Here is an 11,678-nt window from a genome sequence, read left to right as displayed (position 1 = left end):
AGTTCACAAAAGATATTGCTGTACGAAAATTGTCTGAGTATTGCAACAACCTCTTCAAACTAGATTTTACTATAAGATTGATAATATGACAAGCACAACGTTGATGTAACAAGAAAGATTCAGCATATGTATTAAACAACGGAGTAAGAATATCCATTGCTCTAGAGTTTGCACCGGCATTATCTAACGTGATAGAAAATATTTTATTAGTGAGACCAAAGTCTTCAACTACTTGAAATATTTTTTCAGCAATATGTTCACCAGTATGTGCGTTGTCAATCAACTGGAAACCTATTATTCTCTTTTCTACTTCCTAATCATTATTAACAAAATGTGCAACCACACGAAGATAATCCTCTCTAGCTCTACCTGCCCATATGTCCGAGATCAAAGCAACTAATGTTTGCAATATTTCTTTAAGCTTGCTACGACACGTATTGTTGTATTTTACCATATTCCTACTAGTTGTCTGTCTAGAAACATGCGTAAACCTAGAATTATGAGCTTGCTTAATGCAATCTTCAAATGCATCACACTCAGCGATGTTGAGTGGTAGATTCGCTCTTGCAATGAAGCGGCATAGCTCTTTTTGAGCATTACCGGAGTCATACTTCCAATGACGAACAGAGCCATCGGGGTTCTATTGCAGCACTATCTACTTCATGACTACTCCACTCTTTCGCTTGCAAGTTGTGGCATGCCTCTTCAAGTGTCTGGTTTCACCTGAGGGTTTTGCAGATAATTCATGTTTGCAAATATAACACTTAGCATACCTAACATTTACCCCATCTTTCTCTTTGTAGATTTTTTCAAAATCTTGCCAAACTTCGAAAGTAGTGGCTCTTGATCTTTTAGAGCCAGTGCTTACTGATGTGTGTGCACTTGTAGAGCCGAACGATGCAGGTGCTATTGGAGGGTCATCATCGGTGCATCACCTATAGCACCGCTACCAAAAGAGTCGTAGTCTCGTTCGAGTCCTGGAAGAAAACAATCATGATCGATGGACGTATCATGACCATCGACATCCATGGTTAATGTCGAATGGCACTACAAGAAAATTCAAATATTTAGAGTTAGAAATAATAAAATAACAAACAAACAATGGAAAAAACAAGAAAGAACAATTATTCAAAAAATCACCAAGATTTCTTCAGGACATTAAGATAACTGTGTTGGAATTTTTTGGATTTTTGCCAACAATTTAAACTAATTTCACCAAATTATCAAAAATTATCATGAACTTTGAGACAAAAATGAGAGGAGGACACAAGAGAGCAAATGTTATTGCTGGTGTGGAATGGAAGGGTATGGTAGTTCTCTATTTATGGCTGAAAAATGATGATTTTTGCAATTTTTTCGAATTTTTTAGAGCCCAAACGGTCACAAAATGGCTACAAAATTCAAAATAAATGGGTTAATGAGTCAAACGGGTGGGGCAATGCCCATTCAACCTGTCAACCCATTCGTGCCTCCATTAGCCTGGCTGGGCCAGCTGTTCCGACCGTTCCCTATTGGGCCGGCCCTATGCACAACGACTCTTGCCGAGCTGTGCCTGGAGGGGCCCTAGCATGCCAGGCCATGTCCGTGCCGTCTATGTCGTGCTCGTACCGGCCCGGGCTGAGCTATGTCCATGCCGACCCGAGTCGTGCCGCACGCCATGCCACGCGCTTAGCCCAGGCACATCCCGTGGCATCGTGCTTAGTAGGCACGGCTGCCTAATAAACTTAGATGTGCTGTAACTTCCCATCTTCCCCTACCATTCCACTTTCTCACGCGCAAAGGCGATTAGGGTTTCCACACTTGCCGCCTTCTCCTCTTCGGTCGGTCAGCGGTAGCCAGTCATGAGATTCCTCGCTAGCATCCACCGAAGTCAAAACCCGCAGATGCCGTTTGGATTATGGGAAATGAGGGGTGGGAATGGGAAATAGTTGGTGGGATGAGTTTAATCCAATGTTTAGTTGAAAGGTATGGGAAAAGAAGAAGGTTTGAGAGTGGGACATGGAGACCTCTTATACCCATCGATTTTATCCTAGTGGGAGATGTGGGTTATGGACGGGAAATGAGCGGTGGATCAAATTAACCCTGTTCCTCATCTTTTCCAAGCCCTCGCCACATTCATCACTTGAATCCACCGTTGTCTAATGCGGAAAGCGATGGGCAAGCGTGCGTGTGCGGAGGATGAGAGGGCGTACCTTCCCACAGCAGCAGTGGAGCCTCATCCAATCGCTCATCCAAGCATTTAGCATGCTGAGACGACACCTCATTTCGATCCCCATCACAGGTAATACGGCTAGGGAGGCACACCTGAGCTACTAGCATGGAGCTCCGTGGGTGTGAACGAAGGGGCTTGGTGTGCGGATGTGGTTAGCCATCAACCCTGCTGCTGTGTGGCTTGCTGCTTGTACCTAGATTTGCTCTTTTTTTTTACTTGTACTTCATCTTGTCTGTAATTCTTGCCCCATATCATGATAAAGGCCCAACGGAAGCTACACGATGGGGTCAGGGCCCATGGCAATGTTGCTCGATTCCATAGAAGTGATCAAGTTTTGCATTTCTGATTTCTTCGACAGAGATGAAGGGTATTTTGATCCTTTTGAGTTTCAATCTTAAACCCAAACCCAACATACCTAAATATGATAATAGTATTAGAATTTAGTATCTTTTTCCAAACCCACGGCTTCATAACCCTTCTCATTTCCCTGTCCCTGTCCCATGATTCATCCATCCAAACGGCACCACCCTGTCCCATTATTCATCCATCCAAACGGCACCGCACTGCACCGCCTAACACTTCGCCCACGCTGAGATCTCGACGCTTGCCATCCGTCGACTCCCTCCCTGCTGCTCCAAACTTTTCCGTCACGCTGCCCTACCCCCACCACGTCCACCTTGGCAGAGAGGTCCTTCAGATCCGGTGGCGTCAAGGACGAGCAAGGTTTTGGGTGGATCTAAAGGAGCTTGCAGGAGCCTCCATCATCCTCGCTGCCTCCCCCATCCCATTTGTGCGGCCATTCTCCTTCAGTTGGCGGCACCCTTCCTCAATCCTGCGCCACCCTCGCATCCCCCGATTTGTACCTTCCTCGAAAGCACATCCCTCGATGAGGTAATCTCCTCCCCGCCCCCTTCACACGTTGTTAAATTGCCTTGGATATACGAACTGGTGCGTCAGTTCAAATTTCATTATTTTCATTGGGAATATTGGCATTAATTTGTGAGAAATTTCAATATTTGCCATCGAATTCGCGTGCCTCTCTGGAATCGCCATCCAATTCACGTGCCTTTTAGAATATAACACCGGGCACGCGAATTTCTTCAGAATGGGCCATCCGCTCCAACACCTTTGGCGCGGAGGTGCTCTCTCCACCGGGCCGAACCATTATGCCTCTATGTGTACTGTACAGTACCCGCGCCAATAGAGTTGGCGCGGACCGTCCCGCGCCAAAATATTTGACGTGGAACATTCTCTGTAGGAACACATTCTTCACAGTATTCTCGAACACATAGAGGTTCCACGTCGAACTGCTTGGCGCGGGAGGGTCGGCGTTAACTCCATTGGTGCGGGTACTGCACAGTACACAGGGGCATATGGTCTGGTCCAGTGGAGAGAGCACCTCCGCGCCAAAGGTGTTGGCGCGGATGGCCCATTTTGAAGAAATTCACGTGTCCGGTGTTATATTCTGAAAGGCACACGAATTGAATGGAAATTCGAGAAAGGCGCGCGAATTGGATGACAAATACTGAAATTTCTCTTAATTTGCTGCCTGCTTGGATGTTTACCGAAAATTAGATGGACTGTTGCACAAATCAGATGGACCGTGATGATGTTCCTGAGCCATCCATGTCTGCAAGGTGTTTGATAAAATGCCCACAAGGTTGATTCATATGGAACTTCAAGTATTATATTCCAATCACTAATATTTAATGGATCAATTAAGGATGGTAATTTTCCCCATCGGGTCTGATCCCCACGGGTTTCAGACCCGACAGGGACGGGTTCGGTGAAAAGACCCCGCGAAGCTATCGGGTCGGGACATTAACTCGGGTCGGGTTCGGGTCTGTTTTTTCACCCGTGAGTATCACACGAAACCCCGCCCACCCAGCGCCCGCGCCTGCCCCCACCCCCCGCCCGCCCTGCCCTGCTCTGCCCCACCCCGCCGCGCACACCCTGCTCGCCATCGTCATACTGTTGGGTTTTAGGTTGCCCCGTCGGGGCCAGGGGCGGGTGTGGTTTTACGCCCGATATTGATTTCAGGTTCGGGTCGAGTTTGGCGAGTCGGGTTTTGGGTTCGGGTCCGTTCCAGCAAAACCCGGCAAGGGCGGACCTGTTGCCATTCCTAGGATCAATACATCTATATTTATATGAAAATTAGAATTGTGTTATCCTTCTTATTTTTCTATTTACTAGTTGAGTGTCCGTGCGTTACAATGAGAATACATTATTCATGGTGGTGCGAGTGCTTCTCTTAGTCCACCCGTGCGGCACGTGGTCACGCTCCTAATGGCGGAGCTCGATCAGGGTCAACTCCCGTTGTATGCTCTCAAGGCCTATGTGCAAGTTTAGCTTTATTTCATAATCCTACTGTGGCACTTGAGATTTTTGTTTGAAATCGGTAGGGTCAGACAAAAAGGTACATAGCATGCAGCTCGGTCATGCTTAATAAGAGGCTAACCAGTTTGTCATTTCTTTGTTTCGGAGTAGGGTGCACAATTCAGACGATGGAACAATGATCGCCACTCTTCCAATCAGTTTTGCACATTCCTCATACTCACAAGGAGAGCACGAAAATGTTTTTTTGAATATTGCTCAAAGAATATAATATCATGAGGATCAACTTGCATATATAGTTTGCCCACATAGGCTAGGACTATAGTCTATATACTTGTACCTTAAATCCTTATGTAGTGAGATGCTACAAACATGCTGAAATTAACAAGCACGTGGTACAACAGCCAGTGCTATACTTGTACGCAGCAAACTAAAAGGTTGTAGTTCTCATTGGTCGAGACTTGAGAGCTATGTTCAGTTCAGCACATCGGACCAACAGGTTCTACCTCGGGTATACTACAATATAAACAGACAGCACATACTTCAGGTAGCATTGTTTTCCTCTAGACAAACTACTCGTGTTCAGGCAAGCAGACTTATTGTATTTAGGCTTGACATTTAGAGCCACCGAGTCCATGTTTAATGGTAGCAGTGCATCTCCCTTCCGTGACAGAAGTGTCCGAAACGTGCACTAAGTGAAAGCATAGTTAATGTAGTAACATCATTTGGGGCAGACACCGGAATCAGTCATCTCTTTTTGAAAAGAGAAATAGCTTCCTCGACCTGGTCCATGAATGCAAATCGTACTAGCAATGAATTCCAAGTTGCTATGCTCCGAATTGAACATGTTCGAAACAAATGGTAGGCATAGCTGATCATTCTGCATCTCGAGTACATTGTGATCAACGAATTCGCCACCCGCTCAAGCCCATCAAAGCATAGACGAACAGCCACACCGTGCGTACTACCTGCCAATCCTCAGAAAACCGTTCTTACCACATGCCTTGAGGCCAATCACAAGAGTCACAAAATCAAGCCCTGGACCATGGGAACTCCTCATCAGTGACACCAACCTTGTCACCTCGTCGTAGTTCCCTGCCTTCAAACTTCGCGCTGCGACTGCGTTCCAGGTTACAACGTTTGCCCCAGGAACCCGCTGTAGCAGCTCAAATGCCTCACCCCACAAGCTTGTTGACGTGTACCCGGAAACCATTGTGTGCCAGCTGACAACATCCCTCAGAGGCATTCCATTAAACACCCTGCATGCATCCTACAGCTCCCCGCACTTGGCATGCATCCCCACCAAAGCATTCCAAACATACATGTCCAATCCATATCTACACCTCCGGATACGCCGTTCAATCCTTCGGCCAACGGTGACCTCCCGAAGCTCGCTGCAGGCACAAAGAATCGACGGGTACGTGAACCTGTCGGTGTCGACGCCCAGTGCCAGCATCTTCTCGTACGCAAGGACCACGTCTTCCCACAACCCCCGTCCAGTGTAGCCCCAAATGAGCAGGTTCCAGGGGAAAACCTGCGCATTTCTCGCCGCCTGCTCGATGGTCGCTCGCGCGGCAGGGAAGTCACTGAGGGCGATGTAGAGGGCGGTGAGCCTGGGGAGCACCGAGGGGTGCGCGCCCAGGCCGAGCGTGACGACATGTGCGTGCAGCTGCTCCCCGGGACGGTGGGCGCGATGCGCGGTACAGGAGAAGAGAAGGGCCGAGAGGGAAGCAGGGGAGAATGAGGAGTTGCGTGACGGCGGCAGCGAGTCCTGGGCAGGGGCGGCATTTCGCCAAACGGGTGGGAGGCAGCGGTGGAAGCGGAGGAGGTGCTGCTTGGATAGTGCGGCAGAGGCGGCGGGAGGAGGTGGGCGCATCAAAAGGATGCCACCGCCGTCTTCGTAGCATCACACCACCCCGGCGGCAGGTAGACCACCGAAGGGGCAGACGACGACCGGTGCAATGGGTGGGTGGTGACTGGTGAGGAAGGAGGAGGACGCGAGCGATGTGGGAGGAGGTGATTAGTGCTTATAGGTCTAGGGAGAATTAGTGCTAGATGTTGCTGTTCTGAGAGGGGATTAAGGAATAATTTTATATTGTATCAAGTGGTATGTCAATATTTTAGAGTCTTGGTGACTCACTGGCACCTTAAGTCGGATTTGCTTAAACTTGTTGATCCTTCTGACTTGATGTGGAGCGACGGTAAGAAGCATATACGGGGACACAGAAACTCATATCTTTGTGGCTCAAGTTCCGAAGTAGAGACGATAGTAAGTGATCTGTAGAGAGGCTAGTGGTGAGATCTTGCCTTGGTGGTTTGGTGGCTCATCCTGTTTGAGATCTTGTCTTGGTGACTTGGTGCTTCAAGAGCTGTGACCAGAAGAGTTTTGACGATCAGGAGTATATCCTTAGTGAAGTTCCAACATGAACTAAGGGTGTCATTTATATCATCATACCACGAGATAAAAATCTCCTGTGCCAAGTTTACTCTCTCTACTCTATTTACATTTCCGCATTTACATACTTGCAATTTACCTTTTTAGATATGTTGCAATCTCTTTTGAGTGGTAGAGTAGACACACTAAATAAATGTAGAACACATTTGAATAGAAATTAATATAGGTTTAGTTAGTGAAGTTTTTGGAGCAATTTAGTTTCTAAATGTCCTAATTCATCCCTTTCTTAGGACGTCACCGATCCCTATAATTGTTATTAGAGCTAGGGCTCTCATCGACTTGAGACCTTGTCTTGTTGACTTGATGGCTCAAGAGACGTGACCGGAAGAGTCTTAGTGACCAGGAGCATATCCTTGGTGGAGCTCTAACGTGGACTAGGGATGACGTTTATGCCATCGATACTACGGAACAAAAATCTCTAGTGCCGAGTTTGCTCTCTCTACCTTATTTACGTTTCCGTATTTACATACTTGCAATTTATCTATCTAGATAGGTTGCATTCTCTTTTGAGCTGTAGAGTAGACACATTAAATAAACCTAAAACATATTTAGATAGAAATTTATATAGGTTTATCTTGTAAAGTTTTTGAAGCCATTTAGTTTCTAAATGTTTAAATTCACCCACCCGGTCCCTATAACCGGTTTAAGGAACAAACCAATCTCATCTATGTGCTAAGTCCAGAATCAATCCCAACACATAGTGACTTTATGGATAATGATCATTATAATATCTAATCCTTAATCAAATAAATCGTCTTACAACAATGTCCTTCTAGGGTCGAATAACCAAATAAACTCTAAACGATCAATGACTAATCTCATATATGTGCTAAGACGCGGTTGACCTCGCAAAGAAGGCTTTTCCTATAAGCAAATCAAGAACACAAGAAAGAACAGGTAAATGTAATATAAATATTGCTAATTACCAATGAAGTGCTCGAGTTTGGGGTTCAACAAACTGATAAACAGCAAAACTATCTAGAACAGAATAATCTAACCTAAACCCGAGCCTAAATAATGATGGCTACCGTATATTTATAGGGGGACACGAGAGGATCAACTTAGGGTTGTGCAGCCGTGGAAAGAGGCGTGCACAACCTGGACTCTGACCTAGACACGATTATAAAACTCAACAAGGTCCAGAACCGTGAGCAACACCTTATTCCTTCGACTCTAACTAAACTATAAGGAATATTTCATCGAGCATAGATCCATTGGAAAGGGCTCGGCATAAGCTATCCAGCAAGTCGAAGAACGCATAAAACGGACTTCATATGAGAGAGTTATGCATGTTTTACTGACGTACTGTCTTGAGACTCAACCACGACCACGACTTCGACCAGAGCTCAGCCTTGAGTCCGAGTAGACTTGGCCTTTGAGGGGTGACGTCTAGGTAAGGTTGTGTTGTTTCTCCCACGTTTCTAAGCAATAAAAAATCATAAGAATTTAGTAGTAATCTATCAAGGAAGCATGAACAGCAAGGGATGAGTTCACCTGATCGTTTAATTGTCGTGCAAGTGCTCTTGTAATTGGACCTTGTATGATTTGAGGATTATTGACGGTAGTGATCGTATCCAAAGGAGCCATAGGCTCATCATTCTCGCTCTCTTGAATTGGAGTCATCATCGACTCAAGCTCATCTTCTTCTCCCAAATATGGCTTCAAATCTGAAATATTAAACGTTGGACTAACCCCAAAATCTGCAAGTAGGTGCAATTTGTATGCATTGTCATTGATTTTCTCAATTATCTTAAATGTTCCATCAACTTTAGACATCAACTTTGATTTTCTTAGTTCTGGAAACTTATCCTTCCTCAAATACAACCAAACTAAATCACTCGGTTCAAATTTTATTTCCTTCCCACCTTTACTTCTAGCAATCATATATTTTTTAGTCATGCTCTCTATATTTTTTATTTGTTTCATGCAACTTAAGAATAAATTCAGCACGTTTCTTAGCATCTAAATTAAGTTTTTCAAAAGTAGGCAAATGTAGTAAATCAATAAGAGCACGGGGATTAAATCCATACACTACCTGAAACAAACTTACCTTAGTAGTGGAGTGTACCAACCTGTTGTAAGAATATTCAATATGTGGAAAACACTCTTCCCACATCCTCAAATTTTTCTTTAGAACTTTCCGTAACATGATCGATAATGTGCGGTTAATGACCACTGTTTGACCATCAGTTTTGGGATAACACGTAGTAGAAAATAGCAGCTTCGTCCCCAATTTATTCCAAAGTGATCTCCAAAATTGACTCAAAAACTTTGTATCACGATTTAAGATGATAGTATTAGATACTCCATGTAGTCGAACGATTTTCCTGAAAAACAAATTAGCTATGTGTGTAACATTATCGCTCTTCTAACAAGGTATAAAATGTGCCATTTTAGAAAATCTATCCACAACTACAAATATGCTATCCCTCCCCCTCATTGTCCTTGGTAGTCCTAAAACAAAATCTATAGAAATATCCTCTCATGTTGCATTAGGAACAAGAAGAGGCATGTAAAGACCATGTGGATTCAAACGAGACTTAGCTTTATTGCAAGTAGTGCATCGGGACACGTAGCGTTCGATATCTCATCTCATCTTTGGCCAAAACAAGTAGACGGCCAGCATATCTTCAGTCTTCTTTGCTCCAAAATGTGCTATCAATCCTTCTCCATGCGCCTCCTGTAACAACAAAAGACGAACAGAGCTAGCTGGAATGTATAGCTTGTTAGTAGGATAGAGCAATCCTTCATTCAACACATATTATTCCATATTTTCCCTTCTTTACAATGTTCAAACACTTCTTTAAAATCCAAATCAGTAGCATATAAGTCCTTAATGGTCTCTAAAACAAAAATCTTATAATCAAGTTGAGATAACATAGTATAATGCCTAGAAAGCGCATCATCAATCACATTGTCCTTTCGTTTCTTATGTTTTATGATATATGGACTCAATAAATTCAACCCATTTAGCATATCGTTTATTCAATTTATCTTGATTTCTAATATGTTTCAACGATTCATGATCAGAATATATAACAAATTCTTTAGGCTATAAATAATACTGCCAAATTTCAAGCACACGAACTAAAGCATACAATTCTTTATCATGGATAGAATAATTCAGACTTGACCCACTTAAATTCTCACTGAAATAAGCAACAGGTTTACCTTCTTGATTTAAGACACCTCCAATTCCAATCCCACTAGCATCACACTCTAGCTCAAAGGTCTTACCAAAATCAGGGAGTTGGAGTAAAGGAGCATGGGTAAGTTTTTCTTTCAACCACTTGATTGGTTTTTCCTGTGTAGGTCCCCATTTGAAAACCACTCATTTCTTCGTCAATTCATTCAATGGGGCAGCAATGGTGCTGAAATCCCGTAACACCATGATAGATTCTCACTTGAGTAACAGTATTAGGGGTTGGTCAGCTTTTTATGGCTTCAATTGTTGCTTCATCCACTTCTATTCCCTGTGAAGTAACGACATAGATAAGAAAAGAGACTCGATCCATGCAAAAGATGCACTTTTTGAGGTTACCGAATAAACGTGCATCTCTTAAAACATTAAAAACAGTACGTAGATGATCAAAGTGTGACTCATGTGACTAGCTATAAATCAATATATCATCACGTACAACTTCGTTCATCAATCGTATGAAAGTAGTAGGTGTATTAGTTAACCCAAAAGGTATTAATAACCATTCATACAAGCAAAACTTAGTTTTAAATGCAATTTTCCATTCATCTCCAAGTTTCATCCTAATTTGGTGGTATCCACTTCACAAGTCAATTTTAGTGAAAATTATAGAACCACTCAACTTATCAAGCATATCATCTAACCTAAGGATAGGATGATGATATCTTATAGTAATATTATTGATGGATCTACAATCGACATAAATACGCCAACTACCGTCTTTCTTAGGAACCAAAAGAACAGGAACAACACAAGGACTAAAACTTTCTCATACGTATCCGCAATCCAAAAGATCTTGGACTTGTCATTAAATTTCCTTAGTCTCTTCCGGATTGGTCCTATATGTAGTACAGTTTGACAAAGTTGCTCCTGAAATCAAATCAATTTGATGTTCTATCCCTCGAATTGGTGGTACTCCCGGGGGAACTTCAGCTGGAAATACATCCAAAAACTCCTGCAAAAGGTTAGAAATAGCAGGAGGCAAAGAGCTAGATATATTCTTGAGTGAAACTAAAGTATATTTGCATATCAAAGCATAGCATGACAACTCATTATCACAAATTTCAGCAAGATCAGATTTAGTAGCAAGCATAACACACCCTTTCAGCCTAATTCCATCGAATTTAAAAGTTATTGTTGCTTTCTCCTTTTTGGGTGGAAAAACTTTTTCCACTACTTGCTGATTTTTAGATTCATTCTCAAACTCTGTTCTCTTATTTTCAGCTATCTCTTGTTCACATTTTACAATTTCAGTAGGGATTAAAGGCTGAAAAGTTATTTTCTTTTCTTTATGCATAAGGGTGTACTTATTACTTCTACCATGATGTGTTGCATCAGTATCAAACTCCCACGGTCGTCCTAACAAAAGTGAACATGCTTGCATGAGCACTACATTAAAATCAACACAATCATGGTATAAACCAATAGAAAAATGCTTCCCTAACTGTTTGCATTACCTTCACCTTACCACTATTGTT

General features: G+C 43.3%; 1 protein-coding gene across 1 annotated transcript; it reads right to left on the bottom strand.

Moving 5' to 3' along the window:
• Positions 1-5,816: 5,816 nt before the first annotated feature.
• On the bottom strand, positions 5,817-6,422 carry LOC133888353 (pentatricopeptide repeat-containing protein At1g71490-like). Its single transcript, XM_062328558.1, has one exon. It carries the CDS (start codon positions 6,420-6,422, stop codon positions 5,817-5,819), a length of 606 nt encoding a protein of 201 aa, XP_062184542.1.
• Between the last annotated feature and the right edge of the window lie 5,256 nt (positions 6,423-11,678).

The sequence above is a fragment of the Phragmites australis genome, chromosome 13 (assembly GCF_958298935.1).
Source record: "Phragmites australis chromosome 13, lpPhrAust1.1, whole genome shotgun sequence".
Lineage (NCBI taxonomy): Eukaryota > Viridiplantae > Streptophyta > Magnoliopsida > Poales > Poaceae > Phragmites > Phragmites australis.
The sequence above is the reverse complement of the archived record's forward strand: the minus strand, read 5'-3'. Positions and strand labels throughout refer to the sequence as shown.

Bases quoted from the DNA above. Each gene is read 5' to 3' on its own strand.
- LOC133888353 (XM_062328558.1), bottom strand. From the start codon at position 6,422: ATGCGCCCACCTCCTCCCGCCGCCTCTGCCGCACTATCCAAGCAGCAC.